General features: G+C 39.6%; 1 protein-coding gene across 1 annotated transcript in view; it reads right to left on the bottom strand.

Annotated features, from left to right (window-relative positions):
• Positions 1-17,729, bottom strand: part of TESK2 (testis associated actin remodelling kinase 2) — a 137,126-nt gene that overhangs the window by 30,894 nt on the left and 88,503 nt on the right. The window contains exon 4 of the mRNA XM_028123337.2: positions 12,467-12,515. Within this exon, the coding sequence (XP_027979138.1) occupies positions 12,467-12,515 (49 nt within the window). The remainder of the gene's footprint in view (positions 1-12,466; positions 12,516-17,729) is intronic.

Below are 17,729 nucleotides of genomic sequence, written 5' to 3'. Positions count from 1 at the left end.
AGCAAAGAGGTCAGAGAAGTAAGCAGTGAGGTCATACAAACAAGCAATAGTAGGATCAGATGTTTCCACGTGACCCTGAGGGCAATGAGGAGCCAAAGAAGGGTTTATGCAGGGAGAAACAAAATTAGATTTGTATTAAACACTGGGCTTATGTCCATCAGCAGATGAATGGATAAGTAAAATGTGGTATATATTTATAATGGAATATTTTTCATCCTTAAAAAGGAGGGAAATCCTGTCACATGTTACAACATGGATGAACCTTTAGGACATTATGCTAAGTGAAATAAGCCTGTCACAAAAAGACAAAATGCTGTATGATTTCACTTCTATGAGGTACCTGGAGCAGTCAAAATCATAGAAACAGGGCACCTGGGTGGCTCAGTTGTTAAGCATCTGCCTTAGGCTCAGATCATGATCCCAGGGTCCTGGGATAAAGCCCCGCATCAGGCTCCCTGCTCAGCAGGAAGTCTGCTTCTCCTTCTCCCACTCCCCCTACTTGTATTTCCTCTTTTGCTGTCTCGCTCTCTGTCAAAAAATAAAATCTTTAAAATAATAAAAATTAAAATTAAAAAATAAAAATAAAAAAATAGAAACAAAGTAAAAGGTGAAATAGATCTGGAGATTTGTTGTGCAACAATATAAACATATTTAATACTAACTATTGAAATGTACACTTAAAAATGGCTAAGATAGGGGCGCCTGGGTGGCTCAGTTGTTTGGCGTCTGCCTTCGGCTCAGGTCATGGTCCTAAGGTCCAGGGATCAAGCCCCACATCGGGCTCCCTGCTCAGCTGGAAGTCTATTTCTCCCTCTCCCACTCCCCATGCTTGTGTTCCCTCTCTCGCTGTCTCTCTCCGTCAAATAAATAAATAAAATCTTTAAAAAAAAAAAACGGCTAAGATAGTTAAAATATAAATTTGTACTTTAAAAGGACCGCTTGGCTGGCAACATGGGTAGTATGGATTTAAGGGGAGAAGAAGACTGATAGACTAGTTACAAGGTTATTGTGAGATGGTGGCAGAAGGAAGTGGTGTAAGGTGAATGGATTCAAGATAGGAAGAAGGTAAAGCGGACAGGACATGGTGACTGATAAGACAAAGAAAGTGGGAGAGGTTGGGGAAGAAGGAAAAGAGAACTATCAGCTAAATAGTAGAAAAGCTAAGCACTATACTAACACTTTTACAAGTTATTACTTTAACATTTACTAAGCAGCTACTTGTGCTACATGTGCCAGAAGACTTTAGACAATTGTTCTGCCACCTTCGTAGACCAGCTTCTCTTTTCCAGCTTCTCTTTTCGAAGTTGACCTAAATTAGCCCTTGACACAAAGTGTCTGCTTAATTATTTGTTGAGTAGAAAATAAACATAAGCAATTACTATAGGAAGGTGAAATGTACTAAGATGGATGTGTTAAGGAAAGAAATGCTTATGATTCACTTTGGAAATCACTGATCTAAGAATTTATTATATAAGCAAATAATGATGACCACAGTAACAAGAAAAGACCAACATAAAGAACAAGGAAACACAGAAAGTGCAGATAGTGATGATGTATCTGGTGTAGGAATGCTGAAACGCCCTTGAGTAGCAGGAATGTATGAGAGGTATATTGGGAGACCACCCTCTTTCCACGGTTCTTCCATTCTTCTACAAGATCCAAAGTAGGAACAGCATGCTCTCAAGGGCCTACAGAGACCCAATTCCTGTGAATGATACCACTTATCAAGTTAAGAAAAGCACACTTGTCAAAACTTCTGTTAGAAACTGGTTTAGAGGGGCACCTGGGTGGCTCAGATGGTTAAACGTCTGCCTTCGGCTCAGGTCATGATCTCAGGGTCCTAGAATCGAGCCCCGCATCGGGCTCCCTACTTGGCAGGGAGCCTGCTTCTCCCTCTCCCTCTACTGTTCCCCCTGCTTGAGCTCTCTTGCTCTGTCAAATAAATAAATAAAATCTTTTTAAAAAAGAAAAAAGAAACTGGTTTAGAGTAAACTCAAAAAGAGCTCTATGAATTCAGTTGCCACACTAGTCTCACAGTCATAGGGAGGATTAGGAGAAAGATTAGCTAGAAATCCCCAAAGCATGTTTCTAAATCCTCCTGCTGTCTTATCACTACCAACACTGAGAAAAGATGCATCAAATGGATGGCCAAAACCACCTTGAAAGAGGAAAATGTCTTTGTGGCAAACAGATTAACTGCTGTTAAGTTCAAGTGTGGGAAGCAGTATTCATTCATTCATCCATTTAACCATTCACCCAACTAGTATTTACTGCATGCCTTTATGTGCGAGCTGCTGAAGACTCATTAATGAGCAAAATAACCAAGCCCAAGGAGCTTAAAGTCTAGTAAACACAGGATTATAGTCAGCCAGAACTTAATTCAAATCCCAGCTCCATTACTTAGCTAAAAAGACCTTAAATTTCTTTCTTTCTCAGCCTCCAGACTCCTCATCTGTAAAATGGGGGGAAAAGTACCTATTTCATGGTATTGTGTGATAATCAGACAATAGAGAGAGAGAGAGGGAGAGAGAGAGAGGAAGAGGAAAAAAAATTTAGCAAGAGGGGGCGTGGCTCAGTCGTTAAGTGTCTGCCTTTGGCTCGGGTCATGATCCCAGGGTCCTGGGATAGAACACCACATCGGGTTCCCTGCTCAGCAGGAAGCCTGCTTCTCCCTCTCCCACTCCCCCTGCTTATGTTCCCTCTCTCGCTCACTCTCTCTGTCAAAATAAATAAATAAAATCTTTAAAAAAAAATTTAGCAAGGCCTGGCACATAGAAAACATTTAGTTAAAAAAACAGGCGGTACCTGGCTGGCTCAGTTGGTAGAACACGTGACTCTTAATCTACACCCATGTTGGGTGTAGAGATAGGAAGGAAGAAAGGAAGGGAAGGAGGGAGGGAGGGAGGAAGACAACTTAAATTAATGATTTTTTCCCTATTATTACTCAGGAAGTAATACAGCAGTTGAAAAATGCCTCCTTCCAAAACAGTGAAATGTTTTCTAATGAAAAAACTGATAAACAGGATCTGAACAAGTAAGGTATCATCACTCAGAGGACTCCTTGGAATCCAGTGATCTATGACGTTATCTCCACTTGGATGTCCAATAAATATTTCAAACTCAACCTGTTCAAAACTGACCTCTCAATCCTCTCCCATCGTGTACATCCTGTAGTTTTCCCCATCTCTATTAATAGCAACTCTATCCTTCAGGTGTTCTGACCAAAAACCTCAGAGTTATCCTTGACTCCTTTTATCTTCTCACACCCCACACCTAATGCATCAGGAAAGCCTAGTTTACTCTCAAAATAGATCCAGAATCACCAGCAGTACTCTGGCCAAGTTACCATTATCTCTCAGCCTTTTTGTATAGTCTTTATTGTACAAACTTGACTGCAATCATCTCTTAACTAGTCTTCCTGCTTTCACCCTTGCCTCCTTTTCAGTCTATCCACCTCAGAGTAGCCAGAGTTATCTTTTTAAAAGATAAGTCACATCATGTCATAGCTTTACTCAAAAACACCCAAAGACTTCACAATTCAGCCTGAGTAAAAGCTGAAGCTCTTACAATGGTCTACAAGACTGTGTGATCTGGCCCACATTTCCTCTCTGACCCCCATCTATATCCTTTTTACTCTCTCTGCTGCAGCCACGTCACCCTCTTTGGAGTTCTTCGACCACACCAGGAACATTCCTGCCTCCATGTCTTGCACTTGCTGTTCCCACTTCCTAGAACACTCTTTCCCCAGATATTCATATATCAAGTTCCCTTACCTCCTTAATTCTTGCTTCTTCTGTGAGAACTTCCCTGTCCAGATAATGAAACGGCAAACCCCACAGCACTTAAACCACATATATTACAATTGGTTCCTGTGCAATCTAACTCTCCTACTCACCCCCCTGCTGATCACAATGTACGTTCCAGAGGGCAGAGATTATTATTTGTTCATTATTATATTCCCAATGCCTAGAATAGTGCTAGATACATAGTAGAAGCCCAATAAATATTTTTTGAATGAGTAAATGAGCCAGAAGCAAGCCAGCAAGTCAAGGGAAAACTGCTTTAAAGTAAACTAAATGAACTCTTCTATTATTTGTGGGTTAGACTGCCAACCTCAAATTCTTCTTTCTCAAATGTCACAGGGAGTTACTAAATAAGGGAAGAAAACATGTGCCACAATTTATTTAGAGATTTTTTATTACTAAATGACCAAACCAAAAAATTAAATAAAAGCTACTTTTTTCAAAAGTAAAGATGCCACCAGTATTTATAGGAATGTTTTTAGCTATTTTTACAAGTATAAATGAAATAAACTTCTAATTGTGAAAGGACTTGAGATATGACATTTCACACTATTTCTGACTTCGAGCTCTTTCCACTGGGGCTAATTCAGCTTTCTGAGAGCTGGGTCTACACCTAACAACCAACTATAAACATCCTAAACATATACTATGGGCCCAACAACACAAATTATCATTGGCCTTATTTAGGAGATTGAGCTCCATGAGAGAGCCTGGGATTTGACATAACTTGGAAAGTGGGAGGGAGAAGAGAGATAAGGGCATCCCAGGTCCCAGAAGGCACACTTAAGGCCAGCATGTGTAGAAGAGAGCAGAAAGACCTGCCTAACTAAAGGGAGGGATGTATAGAGTTGTAGAATGCTAAACAGAAGTTTTTAAGAATTTTTTTTAAAGATTTATTTATTTTTGAGAGAGAGAGAGAAGTAGGCACAGGCGAGGGGGGAGAAGGGCAAAGGGAGAGAGAAATTCAAGCCGACCCTGTACTAAGCAGAGAGCCATGCAGGGCTCAATCTCACAACCTTGAGATCACAACCTGAGTGAAACCAAGAGTCAGATGCTCAACCAACTATGCCACCCAGGAGCCCCTAAACAGAAGTTTTTAAACAGAAGTATCACATTCTCAAAGTATGCCTAACGGATTATTTGAGTAGTGATATACTAAAATGAAGCAAAGAAAGATTAGAGACAGGAAAACCAGCCAAAGTCTTTGTAGGAATCAAGACATGGAATAACATCATGGCAAGAAGGCAGAGAAAGAAGATTCAGAAAGACATCAGAAAGAAAATAAAAGGATTGGGAACTGGTTAAATTCAAGAGATGAGAAAATGTAAAAACTAATTCTGTAGTTTTTATTTGGAGGAAAAAGTGTTCTAACAATAGAAAATGGTAAGATTGAAAAGAGTGACCTAACTGAGCTATGTTGTATTTGAAATATTAGTAAAATAACTGAGTGGAAAACAGGAGAGGACAGAAAAAAAGAATATGAACTATAATGAGTAACAACTATTAATACATATGGAGATGTAAGAGTTAACATCATAGAGTAACGGCTGGATATTTAAAAATAGCTTTTGGGTGCCTGGGTGCCTCAGTTGGTTAAGCAACTGCCTTCAGCTCAGGTCATGATCCTGGAGTCCTGGGATCGAGTCCCACATCGGGCTCCCTGCTCAGCAGGGAGTCTGCTTCTCCCTCTGACCCTCCTCCCTCTAATGCTCTCTGTCTCTCATTCTCTCTCTCACAAATAAATAAAATCTTAAAAAAAAAAATTAAAAATAGCTTTTAAGAAAGGACATAGTAAGAAATTTCTTACTACCCCAGTCACTAAATACTGAGTTCATGAAAGACATTGCAGTGGAATAAAAAAGGTCAGTGAGATGTGGAGTCTAATAATTCCCCTCCCTGTGAATCAGACCTGACCAAGAGAATGCAGCATAAGTGACGTGCTGGAACTTCAAAGGTAGGTCATAAGAAGTCTTTCAGCTCCCACGTGGGTGGCCTATACCTCTTTCCTGTCACCATATACAAAGTCCAACTATCCTGAGATCACCAAGCTATGGAAAGTTCAAGCCATATGGAGATGACCGAGAATGAGACACCATGCAGTGAGAGGGGCCAAGCCGCCTTCACTGACCATGGCACCAGGCATGCAAATGCAGCAACCATCCTGGAAGCGGGTCCTCTAGCTGACACATGTGGATCAGAGACCCAGCAAAGCCCTTCCAAATTCCTGGCCTGCAAAATCACAAGCAAAATAAAATGGTTGTTTTAAACCACTAAGTTTTAGGGTAGTTTGTTATACAGCCATAAATAGGGGAATAGGCTTCTTTTTTATCCTGATAAGCCCAGAGCCTAGCAGACTGCCTGGCCTACAGCAGTTTCAATCAGAGTGGTATGTGTAAAGTGAATCTCTTTCTTCCCTTGCAGACAGATGCTAATTCACAGCCCATCATTTCTCCTACCCTCACCATTCCTATAGAAGTTTGGAGCCACAGGGGCAATCATTGTTGGTACATCTGGAATGTCCTCTTCACTATCATGTGGTAGAAATAGTCTCCTCAAAGCCACCCCCTGCTTGAAAGATAGGTATGGCTATGCTGAAAAAGTTAACCCAAGGCAGGCACCAAACAATACTGCATCTAGCTCAAGGTAAATAAGGTCAAGAGAATACTCTGTTACTGGGCCACACAGAAACAAAAAAAGAAGCAGGCACAACTAAAAATATCACAGCACACCAAGAAACTAGAATCGGGGTCTGGCTGCTCATTTTTATAAATGATGCATGAGTTTGGTCACTGAACCGACAGTTTCCTTTCATTATAAGCTCTCTGATTATATAAGGCTTCTTATAAGTCTGACAAAAAACAACTCAGAAACAACACATATCAACCCACATAAACAAGGAGTTTCCAACGTAACTATTCTTTAAGAAAGAAAGAAGGTGTATGGGGGTGGTGGTGGAAATGGTGAGTGAGGAGAGGATGAGGGCTATGTGAACAAAAAGTTCTTTTCAGCCGCCTGCAGGGCTGATCCATTCCCTCATGAGCTAAGAGCATTTCTTTTAGTACCAAGTGTCTGCCTGGCTAAAGTGACTTTGCTGTAAAAGGAATGAATCACCTCCGGGCCAAGCAACTGCTGTGTCTATAGCTGAGTGGTTCTTACTGGAACGGTGGAAAAAGGCATAGTTTCTCCATGATAGAGAAGGCAAGAGAGACCCCAAAACATCTGCCAAGCAATTCTTTTGCTGACTCTTTTGACCAGAGGGTATTGTCACTTGAGATCCCTACCCAACAACCTTATACCCCACTCACTCCCCAAATTTCCAATCTTCTAGGCACTGAAAGATTCTGCACAAGATTCTGCACAAAAAGGATCTCTGAACTATTTGATTATGAGGATATTTCCCTCTTTGTGCCTTTCTTAACAAGCTCAAAAAGAAGACACTATGAGATGACACATTATCTGTCTCAAAGTATCCCTCTCTTCTGTCTTTGACAACGCCCCACACCTCCATCTTGGATATGGAAGAGAAAACATATAGCATGTAAGTTGGTGGCAACTACTTTTTGAGTAGAATGACAGCCACCTTAGGATGAAGTTGACAATGTAAAGACAGAGCAAAGAGATGGAAAGACATGGAGTCTCTAAATAACATCTATTTAGGGGCGCCTGGGTGGCTCACTCAGTCGTGAAGCGTCTCCCTTCGGCTCAGGTCATGGTCCCAGGGTCCTGGGATCGAGCACCATATTGGGCTCCCTGCTCAGCGGGAAGCCTGCTTCTCCCTCCCCCACTTCCCCTGCTTGTGTTCCCTCTCTCGTTGTGTCTCTCTCTGTCAAATAAATAAATAAAATCTTTAAAAAAAAAACATATATTTAGCTGCTGAATTAAACCAACCTTAACCTAATAAGCTACTGGAATTCCAGTTATATTAGTCATTTTGTTTTTTAAGGTCTTTTGACTATTTTCTGTTACTTGCAACCAAACACATTCTAATATATCCAATAACCAGGAAATATCTTTTCCAAGTAACCCAAAGTATAAAAATAGTCAAAATGAAATTCTACAAATACTACACATCCTATACATACAAGAACCTGGGGGTAGATATATATATATATATATGCGCTTAGCACTGTGGGAAATACATAAGTGAATTAAGGACAGTATGTTATAATGGAAAGGGTATAGGCTTTGAAGTCAAATGAATCTGGATCCAAATCCTACTTTGGAAATTCCCTTAATTTCTCTAAGCCTAGTTTTCTCATCTATAAAATGGAGAAAATACGATTACAGAATTGTGAGAATTACAGCTAATATATAAGCACCAAGCATAGCACTTATCCCACAGTAGGTGTTTATACTGGTAGCTATGATTTTTATAATGGGAGAAAGTCTTTGCCCTCAAGTAGGGTAGAAAAGACAAATAATTATGATTTTTTAATTGGGATATTTATAGGATATGGGAGATCGCAACAGATCACAATTCTTCACCCTTTATGGAATCCATGCTCTTTGACATAGAACTCTGCAATATGCTCCCAATGTGGACTCAGGTGTGTGACTTGTTTTGTCCAATGGAAATGCTGGCCAAGCAAACTTGAATATAAGCAGAATCATGAAAAGCACTTGTGCAAATGGCTGGCATACTCTTGCTGTTCTGGTATCATCACATCCACGCTAGTCTGCTGATCCCAGAAGAAGGGTGAGAAGCAGCTGGAGCAAAGCCTCCCAGCAAAGCCCAACCCAGATCAGACCACGAGTTGACCTGCCAGATGCATGAGTGAGCCCAAGTGAGACTAGCAGAACTGCCTAACTGGGCTCAGCTCAGCTCAGCCCTGCACTTATACAAGAAACAAATGTTACTGTTGTATGCTTTTGAGGTTTTGTGGTTGGATATTACATAGCAATAGCTAACTAATATATAGGGTTATATTTTCTGTCTTTAAAAACCGAAGATTTCACTTCCTTGATACTCGTGACCAAATGAAAGACATTAGGGTTTCCCGAGTCAAAGACATACTTATGGAATATTTCTACTAGATGCAATATGGATTCTTAATTCAACTCATTAAACTTAAAAGGTTTTGTTTGATCTTTTATCAAACTGTTTTCTCTTTAACAAATAACTCATTTGCTTAAAAACTCAGAAGTCTATACTTAACTACAGGTAAAACTATCTATAGTAGTTAGTAGTACCTGTCTGACTGTTCCAAGTTCAATTAATGTCTACAATTTTATTTTTTTTAAAGATTTTATTTATTTATTTATTTGAGAGAAAGAGAGAGAACAAGCAGGAGGAGGGGTAGAGGGAGAAGCAAACTCTCCACTGAGCAGGGAGCCTGACGCAGGTCTTGATCCCAGCACCCCGGGATCACGACCTGAGCCAAAGGCAGACACTTAACTGACTGAGCCAGTTTATTATTTTTTTAAAGATTTTATTTATCGGGGCGCCTGAGTGGCTTAGTCGTTAAGCAGCTGCTTTCAGCTCAGGTCATGATCCCAGGGTCCTGGGATCGAGCCCTACATTGGATTCCCTGCTCAGCAGGAAGCCTGCTTCTCCCTCTCCCACTCCTCTCCCACTCCCCCTGCTTGTGTTCCCTCTCTCGCTGTCTCTCTCTGTCAAAAAGATTTTTTTTTTAGAAAAAGATTTTTTTTTTTAAAAGATTTTATTAATTTGAGATAGAGAGTGAGAAAGAGACAGCACGAGCCGAAGTGGGGCAGAGGGAGAGGGAGAAGCAGGCTCCCCACTGAGCAGGGAGCCTAACGTGGGGCTTGATCCCAGGACCCTGGGATCATGACCTGAGCTGAAAGCAGACACTTAACCGACTGAGCCACCCAGGCACTCCTAATGTCTATAATTTTAAAGAAGAGTCACAGAAATGGTTCAAGCCCAGAAAAGTCCAGATCACTACTGTATATGAGAAATACTCTTCTTAATTATATCAACACTCTATAGGCACTAACAAGAGCTATGTTTATCCGCTGTAATTATTGACAAACTACTTTAAGAGAAATAAGGGATGGTGTTCACATTATTGTAAAGAGCAGCATTCCACCAGTCAAGAAAAATCTACTAAATGTCATCTAAGTTCCCAGTGCTGTGCTAGAAATTATTAGTAATTTATTTTTATAATCCTTAGTGAAACCAATAGCTGTGCTGCCAAGTAAATTACAGGATAAACATAGGATTCCCCAGAGATCTATGTCATGATGGCCTTTGCTGATCCCCTTCTGAAAATAACGAAAAGCCTTTGGATATTTGGGCTGCATGACCATCAGCCTATTAACATCATAATAAAAATTGTTTATATGATAAGCTATGCCAAGATCTCATCAATAATACTGGAAACACACACTCTTTCACAAAGCAGGCACTACACGTTATATATGGCTATGAATAAGCTAACAAACAGAAAATATTATTTAAGTGCAACACGGCCAAAAGAACGCTGCATTAAGATCATTCATTTCTGCCATTTCCATTATACCCCACTTCTGAATCTGCAAAATGATCACCGATTTTAAAGCATTTTCTTCTTTGTCAGCAAAACCAACATACAAGCCCTTCCAATAAACTTACATTTCAGAGAATAATGATATAACCAGGGAATACAACAAATACTTTAACAATTATTAGCGTCAGAGCTTTGGCAGATAGAAGACTTGAGAGAAGAAGAGAGTTTTGTCTTTGAAGAATTTATAGACTTACTTCTGAGAAAAGAAATACACAGAAAATGTTTTTTGATCTGGAATGCTGGTTATGGGTGTGTTCATTTATAAAAATTTAGTGAGCAGTACACATTTCATATGCGTGCTTTTTCTGTTATGTCATACTTCAATAAAAAGTTTAAAAAATTTTTAATAACATTAACAGCAATACTGAACAGCAGTATTTTTTTTAAAGATTTTATTTATTTATCTGACAGAGAGACAGCGAAAGAGGGAACACAGCAGGGGGAGTGGGAGAGGGAGAAGCAGGCTTCCCACTGAGCAGGGAGCCTGATGCGGGACTCGATCCCAGGACCCTGGGATCATGACCTGAGCCGAAGGCAGATGCTTAACGACTGAGCCACCCAGGCACCCCTGAACAGCAGTATTAAATACCAAATGAAAAATACTGACAATTTAAGGAGTTCAGGAAAGACCAGTCAATGTTAATAATAAAATCTGTAATAGTTAAAATGTATTAACCAATTACTATATGCCAGACACTGTGCTAAAGAAGTATTTTACAAAATCCCTGTGACATCATTTTATCAGCAAGATCTGCCATAATTACTTACTCCCTCCTCCTTGAAACTCCTTCCTTTCCATTCCAGGCCAATACATTCTCCTGGTTTTCTTCCTAACTCTAGCCACTCCCTCTCAAAATGCCCTTCTCTTCTTTTTTTTTTTTTTTTAATTTTATTTATTTGACAGAGACATAACACAAGCAGGGGGAGCGGGAGAGGGAGAAGCAGGCTTCCCACAGAGCAGGGAGCCCGACGTGGGGCTCGATCCCAGGACCCGGGGACCATGACCCGAGCCAAAGGCAGACACCTAACGACTGAGCCACCCAGGCGCCCTCTCCTCTGACTTTTAAAATTGAATTACTCTAGGTCTCAGACACGGATCCTCTTCTCTATCTAGACTCCCTGGGGCAGATACTATCATTATTATTATTCCCATTTTACAGATGACAACACTGAGACACAGAGAAATTCAAATCTAGGCAATCAAGATGTCAGAGCCCATGCTCTTAACTACCTCATTGTTCTGCCTTCTTTAGCCTTCCATAAAAGAGGCAGGACAGAGCTACACACATTCCACATTCTGGTGCCCTCAGTAACTGGAAAAAGAGACAAAGAGTGAGGCATATGGGACCTTCCATCATCAGATACTAAGGACTAATACCAGGCACCAAGCCAGCAAGAAACCAATAATCACAAATTCTGTTAAACAATTTTCCTTCCTTCACTTTGTATTTTGGTAATTACTTCCCAAGGAAGATTGTGAACACTTTCTAGAACATAGATTCTCAAATCTAGATGCTCACCTGAATAATCTGGGGAGCTTTTAAAAATACATATGGGCACTATGAAGACCTACTAAACCTAGGAGATTTCAGGAACCTGTGTTTCTAAGAAGAACCCAAGCAAATTCTGAAGCTGACAGCTCAGTACCTAAATTTAGGAAGCCTTTGTTCTAGAGAGGATTCTCTGGTCCTCAGAGGCTAAGTAGTGGCTATCATATATTATCTGCCTAGAAGAGGCTGAAAATGAAATGAGACTGGAGAGGTAAACTAATTCCAAGGAGTAATAAGACCAATCAGGACACTACAGCAGTGACAGTGGAATTCTAGATCAGGACACCAAACGTTTATGTCTGTTGCCATGGAAGAGTCTGCAGCCAAGTGATGCCATCCCTTAGCTTAGAAAGGGGTCATCCAGGCAGCAAGAATCAATATAATATTTGAGCACTCATATTTTCAGAGTACTCACAAAGTATTATGAGGGAATCCAAGAGTATTAAGAGATATGGCCATTGTCCTCAGGCAAGAGAAGAAAGCATTGTTAACACTGCCATTTTTGCATAAATATAAATGCATATACAAGTAATAATTACTATGGAACCAAAAATGCTGAGACTAAGGCAAAGAAGCCACTTCAGTATGCTTACTTAAGTCTTACCTCTGTAAGTGCATGCAATTGTCCTTGATGTACACACACACCCATGAACCTATGAAACAAAACACATTTTTTTAAACAAATGAAAATACCACAACTGCCATATTGAGAAACTAGTTTAGTTACTCATGCATTAGAAACAATCCAATACCTGTGAAGTCTCCCGGTTCCTGTACAACCCTGTAGCCTCTCTAACTTTGATACCAGGCTGGTAAATTTCTAAGTTTACCATGAAACATCTGGTTGTGGCAAGATCTAGTGGTAAAAAGCAACTGTGGAAGAGAGAAAGAAGTAAGCTTTAAAAATAGCATGGTATATTAGAAAAGGCACCAAAGCACCAAACTGGAAGTAAGGAAACTTGATGCTGGTTTCAGCTCCAATACTATCTGACTACATGCTCACCAAAAAAAAAAAAAAAGAGAGAGAAAGAAAGAGAAAGAGAGAGAGAGACACTAACCCTATTTGAAGCTCAGTTTCCTCATCTAAAAGTAAGTAAGTTGGACTACCCAAGCTGAAGGTCTGTAATTTACAAACTACCAACTATGAGAGAGAGGGGGGAAAAAAGCCCACATTTGCTGGAAGACAAATGACTAACTTCCTTAACATTAAAAGAACTCTTCCAAATATGTAAAAAAAGAACCCAGTAGAAAAATAAGCAGGGGGTGCCTGGGTGGCTCAGTCACTTAAGCATCTGCCTTCAGCTCAGGTCATGATTCCAGAGTCCTGGGATCAAGCCCCGTGTTGGGCTCCCTGCTCAGAAGGGAGCCTGCTTGTCCCTCTCTCCCTCTACCCCTCCTCCTGCTCGTGTTTGCTCTCTCTCTCAAATAAATAAAATCTTAAAAAAAAAGAAAAAGCAAAAAAAGTATATAATTCATAGAAAAGTAAGTAAAATGTCTAATAAAAATATCAAAATACTCTAATTCACTTATAATTAAAGAAATACACATTAAAAGAAGATATTGCTTTTAAATCTATCAAATGAACAAAGATTAAGATTGATCATGCTCAGTGTTGTCCAAAAGGTGAAGAAAACAGGAACAGGAAACACTGTTAAGTTCTTGGCACAACTTTTTCAAAGGGTAATTGATTATACCTAGCAAACATTTTAATTGCTCCAACAACTCCACTTCTCAGAATTCATGTTACAAATATACTCAATTTGGGTACATACAAAAGGACACCTACTTCACCGCTGTATATCTAAATACAATAAAAACTAATTAAAATAAAAAGCTAGTTAAATATTTATGGCATATTCATAGATTGGAAAACTATATAGCCATTAAAAAAGAATGGAGTAGATCTTTATGCACTGATATGGGAAGATATCCAAAATATACTGTTAAAACAAAACAGTGAGCTACAAATCCCATTTATATAAAAAAAGTTTGTGTATTAATAGAAAATGTCTAGGAAGTACTACTACTAAGTACTATATGGTATCATTTATATGTGGAATCTACAAAACAAAACAAAAACAGACTCATAAATACAGAGAACAAATTGGTGGTGGTTGTGGGGAGGGGGATTCAGAGATGGGAGAAACAAGTGAAGGGGATTAAGAGGTACAAAATTCGAGTTATAAATAAGTCATGGGGATGTAAAGTACAACATAGAGAATACAGTCAATAATATTGAAATAATTTTGCATGGTGACAAATGATAACTACACTTATGGTAAGCATTTTGTAATATATATAAATGTTGAATCACCATGTTGTACACCTGAAACTGATATAATATTGTATATCAACAATACTTCAATTTATTTTTTTTTAAGATTTTATATATTCATTTGACAGAGAGAGAGAGAGAGCACAAGCAGAGGGAGAAGCAGGCTTCCTGCAGAGCAGGGAGCCTGATGTGAGACTCAATCCCAGGATCCTGGGATCATGACCTGAGCCGAAGGCAGACGCTTAACCGACTGAGCCACCCAGGCATCCCTCAACTATACTTCAATTTAAAAAAAGAAAAAAAAGAAGAGGGGAAGACACTTGAGAGATATCTGGGGAGAAGGCCAGGTAAACAGAGAGAGAGAGAGAGATAGGAGTTATGCTGCCATAAACCAAAGAATGTCTGGAGTCACCAAAGGTCAGAAGAAACAAGAGACAATTCTCCCCTACAGCCTCCAGAGGAAGTGTTGCCTAACAATACCTTGATTTCAGACTTCAGAACTGTGAGAGAATAAATTTAGATTGTTTAAAGCCACAAGTTTATGGTACCGTTTGGTAGTCCCAGGAAACAAATACAATGCATGACTGATTTTCTACAAAGGTAGGTGCAAAGGCAGGCAATTCAGTAGAGCAAAAATAAGTGTTTTCGTAATATATGGTGATTAACATAACAATAAAAAATTAAAAAAAAATAAGTGTTTTCAACAAAGGAAGCTTGAACAACTGGATTGGAACTGGGAAACAAATAAATTTGGATTAATACCTTTTAGCATATATAAAAATTGACTTAAAATGGATCATAAACCTAAATGTAAAACCAAATCTATAAAATATCTGGAAGAATTCATAAAAGAAAACCTTTGTGACCTTCTATTAAGCAAAGGTTTCTTAGACATGACACCAAAGCATAATCTATAAAATTAAAAATTAATTAGACTTCTTTTTTTTAAGATTTTATTTATTTATTTGAGAGAGAGTGAGCAAGACAGAGAACACAAGCAAGGGGAGAGGCAGAGGGAGAGGGAGGGAGGCAGAGGGAGAGGGAGAGAAGCCCCTCATGTGGGGCTTGATTCCAGGACTCTGGGATCATGACCTGAGCCAAAGGCAGACGCTTAACCACTGAGCCACTCAGGCACCCCAATTAATTAGACTTCTTAAAATCAAAATATTGTGCTCTTGTTTTTTTAGGATTTTTTATTTATTTGAGAGAGAGAGAACAGAGCGTGCGAGAACACGAGTGGGGGGCGCAGAGGGAGAGGGAGAAGGAGGCTCCCCACTAAGCAGGGAGCCCAATGCAGGGCTCAATGCCAGGACCCTGGGATCATGACCTGAGCTGAAGGCAGATGCTTAACCAACTAAGCCACCCAGGTGCCCCATCTTGAGCTCTTAAGACACTGTTAAGAGAATGAAAAGACAAGTCATAGACTGCAGTGCATATATCTAAGAAAGGATTCATGTTTAGATTTTTTTTTTTTTTAAGATTTATTTACTTAGAGGGGAAAGGGGCAAAGGGAGAGAGAGAATGCTGAGTGTGGAGCCCAACACAGGGCTTGATCCCACAACCCAGAGACTGCGATCTGAGCCAAAATCAAGAGTCTGACGCTCAACTGACTGAGCCACCCATCCCATGTTTACATTTTTTTTAATCTCTCAAAATACAATAATAACCCAATTTAAAAAACAGAGAAAGACTCAGATAGACAATTCACTAAAGAAGATATACAGATGGAAAATAAGTACATGAAAAGATGCTCCAAATCATTCGGGAAATGCAAATCAAAACCATAAGATATACTATACACCTATTAGAATGTCTAAAATTAAAGACTTGCAGCATACCAAATATTGGTAAAAATGAAGAGCAACCAGAATACCCATGCAGTGCTGGTGGGAGTATGAAATGGTACAACCACTTTGGAAGACACTGAGGTAGTTTCTTACATAACCATGTACCTATCATGTGATCCAGCTATTCCCCTCCTAGGTGTTCAACCCAAAAGAAGTGAAAGCATGTATCAACACAAAACTGTACACAAATACCCATTAGCAGTTGAAGGGACAAACAAATTATGGTATTCATACAACAGACTACTAACTCAGCTACAAAAAGGACATGAACCAGTGATATATGCAACAGTGGATAAATCTCAAAATAATTATGCTGTGTGAAAAATCTGGACCCCAAAAAAGTACATACCGTACCATTCTATTTACCTAAAAGTCTATGAAGTAAAATGAATCTATAGTGAAAAAAGCAGATCACTATTTGCCTGAGAGGGGTGGAGTTTATGGGGGTGCAAAGGTGAGGGAGGAAATTTTGAGGGAGGATGGATATGTTCACTATCTCATGGTGATGGTTTCATGGGTGTATATACGTATGTCAAAACTTATCACAGTGCACGCTTTAAATGTGCAGTTTATGGGGGGTGGGGGGATGGGTTAGCCCGGTGATGGGTATTAAGGAGGGCACGTTCTGCGTGGAGCACTGGGTGTTATGCACAAACAATGAATCGTGGAACACTACATCAAAAACTAATGATGTAATGTATGGTGATTAACATAACATAATAATAAAAAATAAATAAATGTACAGTTTATATGTCGTTTAAATCTCAAAAAAGCTATAAAACAAAGAAGAAAAATAGTAAGTAGTACTGACGAGGTAAGGGGTAATTTTTACTTTTTAGTGTACACATTTATGTTATATTTGAAGTTTTTTCAACCAACAGGTTATATTTATATATTAAAATAATCCAAAAATAAAAACCATAAAAAATGATTATTACTGATGATCATTAAAGTGGGAGAAGATAAATGTCACAAGGCCAGTGACAACTGGGTTTGGGTTGCCAAGAAGGAAGTCTCATTAACAATGCCACAAGGGGTACCTGGGTGGCTCAGTCAGTTAAGCATGTGACTCTTGATTTCGGCTCAGGTCATGATCTCGGGGTTGTGAGATGGAGCCCCGGGTTGGACTCCAACTCAGTGGGGAGTCAGCTTGAGATTCTCCCCCTCGCACTCTGCCCTTCCCCCGCACTCACTCTCTCTCAAATAAATAAATAAATCTTAAAAAAAAAAAAAAAAACACACAATGTCCTCCAGTCTCAAGTAAGCTCTAGTTTAGAAGGGCAAAGAAAAGGGGAGACTGACTACAAGTGAGAGTAAAGGCAAAGCAGTGACAAGGCTGGAAAGGACCATAAAGTTCCATGAAGGAGGAGTCCAGGTCATATTCTTCCTTGTGTTCATAGCACCGAACAGTGCCCAGCAAATAGCATGCACATGCAGTAAATGATTGTTGAGTGAAAAGGAACTGAGTGAGGGAGAATGTGTGGTTGGCTGTAATATCACAGTAGAGTTTTAAAGACATGCCACTTTGACCAAAATTACTAATATGGAAATTTCAGAGTTTCTCCAAGAGGTGGTTTCTGGACCGCTAGTTTTCTCTAAGTGCATCCAGAGACTTGGTGGGAACTTGAGAAAGGAAAGAACCCAAGGAAAGATCTAGGCAGTACTGAAATAGGATGCAGGCGCCAATGACCAGTTGAAACTTACCTCTGGCTTGGGCACAAATGGGAAGCAAATTGGTAAAGAGT

Source organism: Eumetopias jubatus, unplaced genomic scaffold, assembly GCF_037043125.1.
Source record: "Eumetopias jubatus isolate StellerSeaLion01/CBP00866 unplaced genomic scaffold, mEumJub1_p1.0 scaffold_4, whole genome shotgun sequence".
Taxonomy (NCBI): domain Eukaryota; kingdom Metazoa; phylum Chordata; class Mammalia; order Carnivora; family Otariidae; genus Eumetopias; species Eumetopias jubatus.
Note: the sequence above shows the minus strand (reverse complement) of the source record. Positions and strands in the feature narration are given on the sequence as shown.